At 40.4% G+C, this 15,618-nt stretch overlaps 1 protein-coding gene across 2 annotated transcripts in view; it reads right to left on the bottom strand.

Moving 5' to 3' along the window:
- Window positions 1-15,618, bottom strand: part of SRGAP2 (SLIT-ROBO Rho GTPase activating protein 2) — a 97,798-nt gene that overhangs the window by 14,149 nt on the left and 68,031 nt on the right. For both annotated transcript variants that reach the window (XM_075264130.1, XM_075264129.1), the window contains exons 8-16: window positions 14,682-14,903; window positions 13,590-13,691; window positions 9,564-9,761; window positions 7,509-7,593; window positions 4,491-4,518; window positions 4,370-4,400; window positions 2,784-2,844; window positions 2,623-2,700; window positions 738-872 (exon numbers count right to left, since the gene is read on the bottom strand). In XM_075264130.1, coding sequence (XP_075120231.1) covers window positions 738-872; window positions 2,623-2,700; window positions 2,784-2,844; window positions 4,370-4,400; window positions 4,491-4,518; window positions 7,509-7,593; window positions 9,564-9,761; window positions 13,590-13,691; window positions 14,682-14,903 — 940 coding nt within the window. The remainder of the gene's footprint in view (window positions 1-737; window positions 873-2,622; window positions 2,701-2,783; window positions 2,845-4,369; window positions 4,401-4,490; window positions 4,519-7,508; window positions 7,594-9,563; window positions 9,762-13,589; window positions 13,692-14,681; window positions 14,904-15,618) is intronic.

The raw sequence follows: 15,618 nt of genomic DNA, 5'->3' as shown, positions 1-15,618 counted from the left end.
AGTCTTCCTAGCCCTTAGAATAGGTCATCAATAAAATGGAGTGCAACAACCGGGTCTCTGCTGATCAGCTGTTTGAAGGGACCACAGAGTCGCACGCCACCTGTTTTATGGTGGCCGCTCAATGTAATTACAGCCTCGTCCTATACAGGTGAATATCATGAGACTGTAATTACACTGCATAATCCAAAGCCAAGGAACTGGAATAAACCTTGGTTTGGACCAAACCTTGGTGATTGTGGATACTGTAGCTCCAAGAAGCACCCACAACCACGTCTTTCAAGAATATGCTGTAGGTATAAAGAAGGGTCAAAGTTTGTAGTGGGACCTATAAAATGACTTATGGTATTGGCAGAAATCACATGACAGGGTCACTTTAAACTCTGAATCCTTTTATAAATAGAATAACATCTATTTGTTATACATCAATAGAAATCTAGACTCTGTTTACAGTATGCTTAATGGATATGTTTGGGGTATATACCGGGGGATATCTCCTTAAGTAAGCAACAAATGTGAATCTCACAATATATGCCACTGTATAAAAGTGGCACGTGCTAAATGCACAGGTGATGTGGACCAAGCCTTACTACTTCTGATAATTCATGGGTCACTCAGGCACCAACTATTTTCGCTTTTAGCACCATAAAAAGGTACTACAATATACAGGTTACCATATGGCAACACTTTATAAGCAAACGGTTTATTCAGTAACAAAAATGAGGTATGTTGATACTTACAGACACAGCTCAAGAGGTCATGGAAGATTTCTTTAGGAAAAAGTGGTGTTGATAGCCCGCGAAAGTAAAGTTTGAGAACCCCAGCCACAGAATCCAGATCATGGTCATTTTGATCTTCTTCTAGAGGGTCCTCTCCTGTAATAAACACAAAAGCCACAGATTAAAAGGAGCTTACCCCTCGTTCACATTTGCTTTTGTATTCCGTCCGTAGAGAGTCCGCATGGAGACCCCACGAACGGAATACAAATGCAATTGCAAGCGCTGTGCTGTCAAAGCGCACATACCCCATAGACTATAATGGGGTGCTGTGTGCTTGCCGTGCACTGCCCGCACGAATTATGTCCGCATGATTGGTGCGGGCAGTGCGCGGCAAGCACACGGCACCCCATTATAGTCTATGGGGTCCGTGCGCTTTAACAGCACAGCGCTTGCAATTGCATTCCGTTCGTGGAATCTCCATGTGGACTCTCTATGGACAGAATACAAAAGCAAATGTGAACCAACCCTTTGTCACAGCTTGACCTTTTGTTTTTTTTTTTTTTTTTTTTTTTTTGCACAAAACACACCTAAAGCCTGGTTCACCTCTGCATTCGGTATTCCATTTGGAGAGTTCGCTTTGGGTCCCCCAAACAGAATACCGAACGCGTTGACAAGTGGTGAGCTTACAAAAGCACACAGACCCCATAGATATTGTCTAAAATTTGAGTAAATTTTCCTTTAAAAATGAATGTACATTTTTTACCACAAAAATCTCTAAGCTTCTATTTAGAAACTGACATCTTTCAACGTGGTGGGGTTTGTGCACTTGAAACTCAAACCCTTGAACTATTCTGAACAATTGACCATTCAGACTGATAGATTCTTACTGTTGTGCTACAGATTTCCAAAAATGGAGATAGGTGTGCACGTCGGGTGCTATATATTTTTAGACATAAAGATGAGGGAAACGGTTATGAATTTGTCCAATGTGATCTACATATATTTCTTTATGTAAAAGAAAAAGCATCCAACTTCTACCTGTGTAAGAGAAAAGGTAAAGCTCTAAAGTCACATTCAGACATGATCAATTCAGAAGTGACCTTCATAACCTAATAAAGACCCCGTTTCTCTCGAAGCTTTCAGTGGTCAAGTAAACAGTGTGAAAAACTCTTAAGCAAGCCAACATATTGTTAGGAGTAATTTATTAATATAATCGGTAGTGATTGAAGTGGCGTTTTTCTCAATAAATATGTGTGCGCGTGTGCGTGTGCGTGCGAACATGCATTCAGTCTCCACTAGAGGGAGATTATGTAGTTAATAACTTAATACATTTATACAGTAAACTCGGTACTGCAAATGTTTACAGTCAGCTACTCAACGTTTCCTCCCGGGAATAAATTTTAAAGCTATTTCTTGGAACTCAGTATCACAAAAAGCTCCTGCCGCTATAAAGGTATATCAAGCGTTTAATCAGCACAGAGTATTGGGTCCAACAACAACATGATTTGATTATGTGGAAGCATAAATGTAATCTTCATACTAATGGCTGTATTTGTGAGTTGTCCACTTGTTTTGGTCCTTAGCTATGCCATGTGACCTGCAATAAGACTCTACAGCTGGGACAGTGTCTTGGGAGAGCAGGAAGTTTCTCTATTCACTTCTGTGAGACTCATATCTTGACTCACATAGGAATGAAGAGAGAAAGAAGCTTTGAGTCCACACTTAGGATGTCGTGTAAGTCAGTCATGTCACACTACTAATGATCAGAACAGAATGGATAGCTCACAAATACAACCACTACCTTCACTACAATCTATAGCATGTACCTTTATAATAAGGCCAGAGAATACATTTTTGCTACTTTAGGTTAATTTAGATGGAAAGAGTTTCACAGAATGACACATACCTCTCTCAAATGCATTCTTAATATCGTTTACTTCCACTTGGGAGCCAGACACTCGAAATATCCCCTCATGTTGAAGACCTGCGGACGGACAAGACAGAAGTCTACAGATGTTCCTTTCTTATAGAGCATTGCTTTTCATGTATTTCCATGGGATCACCTACCATGACGACTGATGAATCTTATACAGCTTTCCACCACTAGGGGAATGGGCTGTTTGGAGTCCTGCAATAAACGAAGAAAAATATATTCTGCCCAATTCATTTATGCACAAACGTTTGTATTATAATTTCTGATCTTTACATTTGCAATCTGAAGAGATAATACAGCTAACCGCAATGAATGTAGTCATTCCATACAAATTGGATTTACAAGATCTTATTGCCACATAATTCAACGTTAGAAGTTGTGTCCTACTGAAACAAGATTAAGAGCTGATCTGGTTACAGGTAAAATAGTAAGCAATTAGTCCTCAATGCTGAAAGCCAGACACGTACAGCCGCTCTTCTCTCATTTTTGTACAATAAAGGTTCTCAATGAATACAAATAACCATATAAGGGTTAGACGCAAGGGTCTATACTTCATCATGTACCATTATGCAGACTTCTCACACCTACACCATTCCATAGGGGAGGTTGCTTCATATAGACAAAATAAAATGTGGCTCTTAATTGCAATAGTTTTAAAGGGGTTTTTCCATGGAAGCAAATTCTCCCCTACAGATAAGGGATAACTTGGGTTTGTGCAAAAACCCCTTTAATGTTTATGTACCATCATCCAGTGGCGTAACTACCGGGGTAGCAGCTGCCACAGGGCCCGGGACATTAGGGGCCCGGCGACAGCCGCTACCCCTGTGTTTTTTTTTCTTTTCTTAATAGGCCGTTACGGCTGGAGTTACTCCAGCCGGTAACGGGCCCCATTTACTTACCGATCCTGGCAGTGGCCGGGATGGGTAAGTGACGCCGGGGGCCCCACAAACATGATTATTATACCCGGGGGTTTCAGACCCCCGAGTATAATGGTCAGAGGCCCAGGGGAGGTAAGGTAACATAAAAAACCATGTTACTTACCTTTCCGCACTCCAGGCAGGTTCGGGCCTACTTCTGGACGCTCCCTGATGTCACATGACCTGGGACACAGGTCCCGGTCATGTGACTTCCCGGACGTCATTGAAGGCGGCCGACACCACCAAGGACTGCAGCGGAGCCAGAGATAGGTAAGTAACAGTGTTTGGTTTTTTTTGTTCGCATCTCCTCTCGGTCTCTGATTATCATACTCTGGCGTCTGAAAAGACCCCGGAGCATAATAATTGTTCATGGGTGTCCACAGTGGGGCATAATAGTGCGTGCAGGGGCCACTATGGGGTATAATACTGTGTTCAGAGGCCACTATGGTGCATAATACTGTGTGCAGGGGCCACTATGGCGCATAATACTGTGTGCAGGGACCACTATGGGTTATAATACCACGTGCAGGGGCCACTATGAGGCATAATACTGTGTGCAGGGGCCACTATGGGGCATAATACTGTGCAGGGGCCACTATGGGCATAATACTTTGTGCAGAGGCCACTATGGCGCATAAGAGTGTGAACAGGGGCCACTAAGGGGAATATAATAGAGAGTGCAGGAATGTGGGGACAGGCATCGGTCAGAGGGAGGGGGGGCATGTCAAAAGTTCCCTACCATTCCTAGTTACGCCACTGCCATCAACTATCTTACCAATGATCCATACCACACACAATCTCACCTGCTTCCGTAGAGTAGACATTCTTCGACCGCTGAAAGACAAGAGACACAATATAAAATATTAAATAGGTTAATAGGGCCATTTATCTAGGAAAATTATATGTGTATATGTAAGTACTGACCTGGCGAGAGAGCAGTCTGTACGTTGACCTGACAAAACAAAATATATATATAAAAAATTTATTATTATTGATGAACATTATGAAGCCTTTATGTCTCACTGGGATCAGAATCTGATGCAGATTTAGGAGATTGTGACATAACATAGGCCAACTCTCAGTATGTTCCTCTGCCAAGACCCCTTCAAGCACATATGACCCAGAATTGCTTGGCCAAGCTAAACCTCCTTGAATGTTAACATTTAAAATGCCAACTGGACTTGTTCCTCACTTCATACCAGTACAATCCTCAGCATATGGGTGTATACCAGATTGAGACAGTGGCACAAGTACTGCCGTAATGGCTGCCACAGGGCTTGCGCCCAGCAGATAACAGGCCCCATTTACTTACTGATCCCTGTTCCTGCTCACTGCAGCCTCCACTTCCCCTTCTGTCCTGCTCTACAGTGAGTTCCATGCATCCCTTATCACTTGTCTGGGGCCCCCTGGAGGGAAGAAGGGGAAGCAGAGGCAACAAAAACCCCAAATACTGCTATTATTATACTCTGGAGGCCTCTTCAGACCCCAGGGTATAATGATAGAAGGTCCAGGGGAGGTCTGAAAAGACTCCAGAGTATAATAATAGTTTGTGGGTGGTGTATCCCATAAATTTCAGGTTCTGTTGAAACCGAAAGTTTTGCAATATTTTCAATGAACACTGTTGGGGCCACTATGGGAAATAATACTGTGTGGAAGAGCCACTATATGACATTATACTGTGCTGAGGGACCACTATAGGACATTGGCACTTTGGGATATTATAGTGTGTGTAAATGTGGCGTTCTACTGTGTGGGGGCCAGGAGAGGGGGTGCTATTGGGGGGGGGGGGGGGCAAGTTAAAAGTGTACTATGGGGCCCAGTGTTTGCTACTCATGCCCCTGGCTTGAAATATACCTTGTGACACATCTTATATTATTTCTGAGGTTTAATTAATCATAAAATTCTGCACTCACTTCATAGCTGTAACTCAACAGCTGGTGTATCATTCTAACAATAGTACTAACTAACTTACTAACCTAAATGCATTACAATTAGATACCAATTGCAGACGGCCTGATATTTACCTTGAACAATCTAATTTTACATTTTGGGTCTGCCTAAGGCTGGCCTTCCACATTAGGCCGCTGTTGTCCAAAAGCTATACCTATCTTTACAAGTGTTCTCAATAAAGAGAAGAGAGGGGCCGAAGCCACAACCAGACACCGCTGGCATTTGTTTATCTCTACAAAATAAATTGATTGGGCATGTTGAAATCCATTCACTTCATCCTTCTCTACCCTGAGATATTTTGTAAAGGGAGAGGTATATACATGTATATTAAATGGTTGTCATTTACACCATAATCTGAGAGTTTGCCCTGCATTAATCTAATGTGTACGGCCAATTTAACTCAAGCTGAAGATAAGGAATCTCCATGTTGGAGTCTTATATCTATTTATAGTAGGAAGGTTTCACTAGTTTCCTCCTACTTTCTTAAATATATACCAACAGGATAACAGGCTTCCTGTGAAATTAATCCTAGTGCGTTTCTGAGATAGAGAAATTAGATTGTAGTCCCATAGTGGACACAGACCAAAGTGAGTGGTGACCATCACAATATGGAATATGCTAGTGCTAAATAAGCAAAAAGAAATAGAACTCCTATTTAAGGTTTTTGCAACTTAAGCACTACTATATAATTAGCAGCCCCAAATAAAATTAGTGGACGTCCATGTTTAACATTTTACAGTCATTCATAGCTAAGAGACGCTCTAGATATGGCCATTAGTTTTGTCTAAGAGAAGCTTCTAAGCAAAGCATATACCTATTTTATTATATTTAAAGGGGCTCTATCAGCAAAATCATGTTGATAGAGCCCCACATATGCGTGAATAGCCTTTAAAAAGGCTATTCAGGCACTGTAAATGTTATATTAAACTACCCCCCAGTTTTAAAATAAAACCCTAAAAAAGAATATGATCTACTTACACATCGTACACGCTGGGCGGGCATTCAGGGTGTGTCTTCTTCATCCACGCCTCCTCTTCCTCCGATGTCCTCCGGTCCCGTCCTCCTCCGGCGCTCGCGAACTGACACTGATAAAAAAAAAAAATGGCCTGGGCGCTTGCGCAGTAGAAGCCGCATGCTACTGCGCATGCGCCCAGGCCATTTTTTTTTATATCAGTGTCAGTTCGCGAGCGCCGGAGGAGGACAGGACCGGAGGACATCGGAGGAAGAAGAGGCGTGGATGAAGAAGAAGACACACCCTGAATGCCCGCCCAGCATGCACGATGCATAAGTAGATCATATTCTTTTTTAGGGTTTTATTTTAAAACGGGGGGGGGGGGGGGGTAGTTTAATATAACATTTACGGTGCCTGAATAGCCTTTTTAAAGGCTATTCACGCATATGTGGGGCTCTATCAGCATGATTATGCTGATAGAGCCCCTTTAAAGTCACAAGTGTTCAATGGGTGCCTTGTACATACAGTTCAGCACAGGAACTCGGGATATCATAGTGTTAAATTAAGGACGCAAGAAATGATTAACTCTTACAAGGCCATTCACCTAGCTATGTAAACACCAGTAACATCACAGCAGCTCAAAGCAGTTCTACAAATCTCCCATAAGAGAACTGGGCAAAAATTATAGTACTTTTTTTTTTTAAAGTAATAAGTAAGTATTAAGTTTAAGTAAAGTTCAGTGCACTGACAAACAGGGCTAAAGTTTAAGTAAAGATTACTTAAAGCATTCTTTTTCACATAACATTTGGCATCAATGTTAGAATTCAGAATTTATAAATAGGAAGTTATTCTATTAGTTATTAGATATTGCGGACACTGATTTTGAGGCGGAAAGTGACAAACCTGTTATTAGTCAGTGACCAGGTGACTCCCAAAGATTGTCACTGTGGATTATCATTGACTTTGTCAATGTGACTGATAGGCGTACCTCCCCACCCAGTTCCCAGATGAACATAAGAAATTGCTTCTGCCAGACTCACACTCTCCCAGGGTCTTCTGTAACATGTCATGCTTGGCTTTCAGTTTTGTAATCAAATTTCGGCCCTCCAGGAATTCCTTCATCTTCTACAGAGAACAAAGAGGCAATAATTCATCAGCAAGCTCCAATCAGATGCTCGATGCAGCCGACAGCCATTATATTTGACCCAGAAATTTTTTAATTAATATCAAAGCTTTAATACACGTACGTGGATTGCACTTAAGGCAAAACATATCAATTTCTAGAATTCTTTTTTGGGCAAACAGTAGGTCTTTGTGAAGGTGAGAACATTGTGATATAAAGGCAAAACTCCTTTTAAAAGTATGGAAGAATCCCAAAATAGGGCTCCCAGCTGGAGGCCGAGGGCAGAGACTAATTTGATAAGGGAATTGGAAAAACATCTTCACCTTCAAAATGAAAAGTGTTCGTACTCATCGAGTAGCCAAATGAATGTGACAAAGGCCCAGCGGCTAACATGTCTCAAAGATAACCAATTAATGTCCTTTTTATGTGAATAGAGGATATTAAAGTTCAGCTTCACTTCAATGTCTTAAGCACGATCCATATGTAATACGCCATGACTTAATAATAAAATCATCGTTTAAGCTCTACCACTTATATTAAAGTTATGGCAATTGATAAAGCACACAGGGCAGATTTACCAAGTCAATACGCCACTCTCATGGGGTAAAAACGTTGCAAACCTCAGTATTTGCAAATTCAATGCCACCTATGACAATTGTCATAAATGATGTTCACTTCAACCTCACCACTTTCCAAAAAGGGGGCATGGAGAGGACTTCTGTTGGTGGGGCCATCCCTAGATTCATTATTATTTACACTAGTAGTCTGGCATAAATGAGGTCTGAAGTCTTTGTTTGGGCGGGTTCACACCTGCACCCGGTCTCCGCTTTCAGGTTTCCATCTTCTTGCCCGAGAAGCTGGACTAGAGACGAAAACTGGCAGACAGTTTTCAAACCCATTCAATTGAATGGGTTTGCACAGTGTCCGCCCATGAGTGTCTTCTGCCCTCCGCAGTGAAACCGTTTTTTTTTACCAGACACAAAGTCGGACATGCAAGACTTTGTAGACAAACAACTCAGCTATGAGTAAGGGACAACAAAAGGAGTTCCGAAATGCGTAAGCTTTGGACTATGCTCTTGTATTCTGGACGCACAATGTGTCTTTTTATTTTTTATAAATTAAGTAAAAGTTATATTTTAATTTTTGGTTTGCTGGATAATTTTTCACATTGATTTAAGACTTTGTGTCCGGTTAAAAAACAAACAAACAAAAAACCAACAAAACACACGTTTCGCCATGGAGACAAAAAGACGCTCACGGACAGACACTGAATGTCGGGTTTCCATCTCCTGACGGCAGAAGACAGAAACCCACAAAGCGGAGACCGAGAGCAGGTGTGAACCCGCCCTTAGCTGTGAGCTGGCACAGTTTCCACTTCGGGGCATCATCAGGACCAGTGTACAATATGCCAGTCTTGATCATCTTCTATTTCAGATGATACCAGGATATTTTTAGTTGCAGGAAATAGGAGGAAAATATTACATCCTGGTTCTGTATCTGTTTAGGGGATAGGCAGCTATAAGTAAGGGGGGCGGGGGGACCAATTTCATCTCTTCGCCTCTATAGTCTTGATGCTGATGTTTCTACCTCCGATTATTAATCAGAGATTATTTGAGGGACTTTTTTTATATTATGACACAACGGGGGTCATATATATAGTTATCCCTACGTCAACTAATTGACTCAAAGGTACAGTATATTGCTATCTGGATCACAGGGATTTTGGTCCTTTCAATTATGACAATTTTGTGCCTATGTAAAGATGTATTGCTGTAGGCATATGCTAAAGGAGCATAACAAAAAAAAAAAGTTGGAAAAAAAATTGAATGTGTAATAAAGTGCGATAGTTGTCTTAAAACCCCGTGCAACAAAATGAAGAGAATTCCAAGGCTTTACCAGTGATTCCATGTAACTGTTGTGCTTTGCATAGTATATTCAGTATGTAAACATTTAGTAGGGCCATTTTCCTTACAGTAAAGTAGAATTGCTCGGTCTCCTGCTGATTGGCGCGCCGCTTGGCTATGCTTGGCTTGCTCATGTAGGTCTCGGACACTGTGGATTTCACAGACTCCATAGAGTTACTATATTGGAAACAGTCAGAAACATCAAAGTCCTCCACGCTCACCATGTCTTGAATGGTCTGTAAAGTAGCTTCCATTGTCTTTTTAACCTTACAGGAAAATATATATACACAAGAATGTAAATTTGACATATTAACAATGAAGTTACACATCTGTATTTAATAGTGCGCATGGTCTCTACAGTAGACAAAACATTTTATTCTCTATAGTGATTATTTACACCACAGGGTCTCTGGCTAGGAGCTAACCGTTGTATTAATGGCCCGCGTACAGTCACATAGACATAAACGGATCCATTTATCCAATCCTTTAACTAATAGAACACGTAATATGCCATCCAGTTTTCTTGGATCCTTCAAAATACTCAAATCTATGAAGGATCCGTGAAAGCTGCCGGGTTATCCTCAGGTGTACACTTGACCGTGAACAAAGTACATTTTCTAGACCCACTGCACGGCATGTTCATGTGAAAGAGCACTTATGATGAACACATCAAGTACAATTCAAGTGCCACAATTGTTTTTAACTTTTTCTGTGTGTTGTATATACTGTTTAGAACCCTGAAGAAGCTCAGTACATAGAAAGTAAATTATTTCCAGCCTTCCATGTCTCTCAGATTTGCATGCAATGACTTTTTTTTCCCATAACGTCCTATTATAAATGTAAATTTGTGTTTTAATTCGATACTAGGAGTGACAATGAGATCCACAAGGTCTCTGAGCTCCAATAGTAAACCCATACAGTATTCTAGGTCTTGGACTAGGTCTTGCATCCACTTGACCAAAGGTGGATAAAACACAGATAACCTTCAATGACGCTCACATCTTTGTGGGAACTGATATGATCAGGCTGCCATCTTCAGTCCATATTCATACAGCCCATATGCATTACATTCAGACACAAGGTGCTTGCAACATGCTAAAAACAAGTTCTGAAGTGTTCCAAGAAAGAATACAGAAACCTTTGTGCGCCCAGTATAATTTACTGCCGTGTTGCTGCCACATGTTGAAAACAAGGCACTTAGTACTTATGGCTTCTGTTACTGAGAAACCCTTATGAATCTCAGCTAAGGCAAATTCTACTTTGCTTACAAGACACAGTATAAATTATAACAGAAGAAAGCTATGTCAGGATACTTCTAGAAACCTGTGCTGGGCTGTGCACAAAAACAAAGTCACAATAACAATCCCATTTCTGGCAGCAGAAAATGACAGTGAGGATCTGTTTGACCAAGTCTTAAAAAGTTCAGAAAAAAACTAAAGTTCTGCTATTGCTAAGAGTTACCTAAAGAATAAAACGTGTGGTTTGTATTCTAGGGGATTAAGGAGGACCTTGTATTTCACTTGGAAATGTAGGAATCAATTGACCACTGGGCGTTACTATTCTCTTCTATATAAAAGGTGTTGATCTGACACACTGACTGACTGTGTAGCCACATGCATAAGTGACAACTGGATGTTCCCATTACTGTTCAGGTCATTTATTTGATAGACAAGTATTTACAGGTTCAGGTTTTTTAATGCAGTTTTTGGAGCCAAAAAGGTTAATTGGAAAAAAAAAGAAAAAAATACCCTTTAAATTTTCTTTCCTTTTATGATTCACACCTGTTTTTTCCTTCAAAAACTGTATCAAAAACCTGAAGACAAACACCTTGAAGCATATGCATGAAGATGGCTGACAGGTCTTTTAGTTGACGTCTTCTCTGTGACAGGTTTGATTGCCCAATAGTAGCAATACAGATAAAAGACATTCCACAGCCTTGGGTCTCACATTCCTAATAGTCAATATAACCTGGTTTAGGCTACGTTCCAACACCTTGGGCCATTGCAACACCATTGTGGCCATTTTTGCATATCTATAGCTATACAATGCCATAGGTTGGATGTTTATTTACAGATAAATCCAACGGAAAAAACATCCAGCGAAGCAGTGGAGTATGTTGAATAAAAACTACTCCTTTATTATAACAGCCTTAAAAGTCAGCACTACACATAGAATAGGAAAAAAGGGGAGGGGGGCGTCAGACTCCTGACGCCCCCCTCCCCTTTTTTCCTATTCTATGTGTAGTGCTGACTTTTAAGGCTGTTATAATAAAGGAGTAGTTTTTATTCAACATACTCCACTGCTTCGCTGGATGTTTTTTCCGTTGGATTTATCTCTGCAACTCTGCACCGAGAGAGTTTTTTCATCCGGGCGTGACCCTCCAAGGAGGCATATGTGGAACTACAGGCACCAGGAGAGCATATAGGCTGAGTATAATCAATTCCTTTTTCCTTTTCCCCAGTATTTTTTGGTTTATTTACAGATTACATTTCCAATGTATACCCTGAACGAGAGAAACAAGAAACTTCTAAAGTTTGCTCTAGCTCTATTCCTGCACATACAAACAGCTCTTCTATTACTGTGCTGCGTCCAAAGTGTAGTTTCACCTCTGAATATCATTTTACAGTTTGCACATAGATAACATCTAACTGAGTAACTACTCTGCTAATATTTTACTCTGCAAATATTTTGCTTTATTTATCTTGTACCGATCTAGAGTAGCAGTCTGACTTCTAGCCCAGAGCGGCATTCACAGGCGTACAGGTTGATACTCGAACCTTGCTGACAGACTCATCCATAACAGCTCAGTGGAGATCATGTAATGTAATGCTTTATGCCGCAATGTGTTCTGGGTAACGTGAATATTTCTTATATAAGATCAGTTGCCGAATAAGTAGACATTAGACCCATGATCTCCAGACTTTGACCCATTCTTTCCTACCACACATGCCATGATAGGTCTATAGTCAATACAACCTTTCTGGGTCTACAAGTTTATTTCTGGTTACATAATAGGTCTTTGTATCTGTATTCACTCTGAACTGAGTGAATCCCTAGAGCTTAACACTGGCTATAACTCAGGGTCATTACACAATAAGTAATGCAATGTTTGGATACAGTAACCTACCTTACAATACAGTGAGTGCAGCTTTAGAGAATATATACTGGTAGTACAATACATTCAGCACAACCCCTGTACCTTTTAGCAATGAGAAGCCCTATGTACCCCTCCTTGAAGACCACTATCCAATCTACTTGCACATAGCAGCTTGATCTTTTGCTCTGGGCTGATGCTCACATAACAGCTGCCACTCTCCAAAGCCAATGTTTACTTCACTTAGACGGCTGGGCAACTTAATCCAGTCCTAGCTGTTAAAAGGACCCAATATTTGACCGATGACTGAGCAGAACGTCAATCACAGGCTGTGAGCCACAGATGAAGGATCCGGGCTCCATTGTTGATAGGCAGCTGGCTACATGCCCTGATCATTGCTGCAGATCATCATATTGGTGATCTGGTTTGGACATGGGGGCCCCCCCAGACGGTAAAATCCTGGGTGGTTACCTAAACAATGAATATAATATTCTGCCATTGCATCAGATTTATGTATAGAGCAAGACGTAACATCTACCCTTCTACGAAAACCATCAGAGCAGGTTGTGTTCACACATTGAATACCTAGGGAATGTCCAGGGGTTTCAGCTTACTATTCGAAAGAATTGTGAGGTTGGCTACAAACTAGAATGGAGGGTAAACCAAGATCAGAACATAAAAAGAAAAGCAAATTATTTGCCAAGTTACTGAATAATAACTGCAGTTTACACCAATATATAAAGATGTAGCATTCAACAAATGAATGGCCGTATCGAAAGTTTGTTTCCTATTTTTGTAGTGCAGCTGCTTGTTCACTTTGTATGAGGTTATGTACTACAATTTGTGTATTATGCAATATGCAAGATAGATAGGATAGATAGATAGATAGATAGATAGATAGATAGAATTAACCTATAATTTAAAACTCTAGCATGAAAACCAATATATCCACAATAATCATTTTGACTGTTGTATATAAACTAGTAAAATGAGCACCTACCTCTTCATTTTCGATATGTAATGTGGATAACCGACACTGTAGCTGCTGACACCTCTGAGACAACTCTCCCTGTAGAGGCTGCTGTGCGCACAACTGAGCGATCTAGAGACAGAGTAAGAGAGTCATTGGTAATATGAAGGCTTAAAAGGAATCTATAGCTACGTACCGTACACATTTCTTAGAAAGAAAAATCCAAAGTTGACCTGCTTTTCAGCCTACACATTTATGAATTTTTTTTCGCTACAAATTTTTACCTTATAAGTATTTACAATACATTATTCTATTTCATAGTTCTGATCAGTGAGAGGATCCCTTAGAACGAATAAAAACAGAACACTTTCTGCTTGTCTCCATCTTCACTGACCAGGTTCAAAAAAAAAAAAATGGTCGTTTCTGTGCTTTTTTTTTTTTTTTTTTTTTTAAACATTGACGTGAATGGACAAGAAGACGAACATTCTGCCTGCAATGTATCCTTATAGACAAGATATTTTGTGTTTTTCTGTTCCCCTGATGGAAAAACAATGATGGTGTGAACTGCCCAAATATTTTATTCAGGATACACAACATATCGTTAAAAGATAGAAGTTATTTCTGTTTTCATCATATAAGTCTTTAAAGGCCTACAATATGAGATATCAGGGTCAGGTTTATCACACACACATAGATAGATAGATAGATAGATAGATAGATAGATAGATAGATAGATAGATAGATACATGACACTCTCTGTGTAGACCTCTATTGGACATGCGGGCAGCATGGGATGGAGGAACCACCAGCAATCTCCACTATAGAACGAGAGGCATTTCATTTTTTTTTTTTTTTTTTTAGGTTTTTTTTGGGAATGTGAAAACTGACTCTCTTGACTTTTAACCAGAGTTTTATTTCATTCACAAATGTTCTCTATAATAGACACAAAATAAAGTTTTGCAGGCTTTAAAAGTCATCTGGCTCCCATCTTGGCTTATAACCATGGAGAAATGAAAAACCGCATTGCCATCTCAGAACCGCTGCAAATTTATTTGTAAACTATAATACTTTAGTCTTACATGACATATTCTTTTATAGAGACTTCAGAGTGTCTATACTTACTGTGTCCCCCATATGTGGCTGGAACTCAAACCTCACAGGAGGGCAGAAGACACTGTTGGAGGACTCCATGAGGCGTTGCTTGTCTGAAGTAGCATCTAGGTTTTCTGTGGCATTTTCCAGGGCCTCCAGTCCCTCTTGCTTGGAGTGTTGCAAATTAAACTCCGCAGAGAGGAAGGTGCGCAGAGCTCGATGGAGGCTTGAATGGTAGCCCAGATCACAGCACTGTAAGAGTAGAAGAAATGCAGATAAAGCACTACATCACTATGCATTGGTTTCACATGCATGATCTGATTAATGACTATATTTTAGTACTCCATGAAATTGGTAGCAAGACATGCACTAACATGCTCTCCAGTGATTGCTTTAGTTATCTCCAGCAAGGTGCAGAATCGGAAACATAGCCATCTTTTCCACTGAATCCTTGTCACTAATGTAGTGGTGTAAGTGCTTTGGAAAGGAGAGCTAAAAAATTCAACTGAATTTTGTCACCAGGTTAGAACCTTAGACCTTTATCTGTGTGGGAGTAGTGGGACACCTTGGAAAAGTAATGGCGATAACTGTGTCTATACATCATAGCTGTCCTAATTCTTGTAATGCTTCCAAAACACACACCATTTCTACTGAACAGATTTTACTTTAAACCCTCGTATGTGATATATACCGAAGTCTAACAGTTTTATGATGATACTCCATATTCTCTGCCACCCACTCATTGAATTGACATAGTCATAATTTTCTGGCCTTTCACAAATTCTGGAGTACAGAAAGCTAGATTGGATAACCACGGCCACTTTATTACCCACTTCTCAAAAGGGAATTGAATGCTATAAAAAATGTAAAATGTCATAATTTTCGAGCAATTTTTCCCCCCAATGCACTGTATAACAGTTGTTCAACTAATAAGTTTAGATTTATTTATGCTAGTGGGTTATCCGAT

Source organism: Leptodactylus fuscus, chromosome 2 (genome assembly GCF_031893055.1).
Source record: "Leptodactylus fuscus isolate aLepFus1 chromosome 2, aLepFus1.hap2, whole genome shotgun sequence".
Classification (NCBI taxonomy): Eukaryota; Metazoa; Chordata; class Amphibia; order Anura; family Leptodactylidae; genus Leptodactylus; species Leptodactylus fuscus.
The sequence above is the reverse complement of the archived record's forward strand: the minus strand, read 5'-3'. Positions and strand labels throughout refer to the sequence as shown.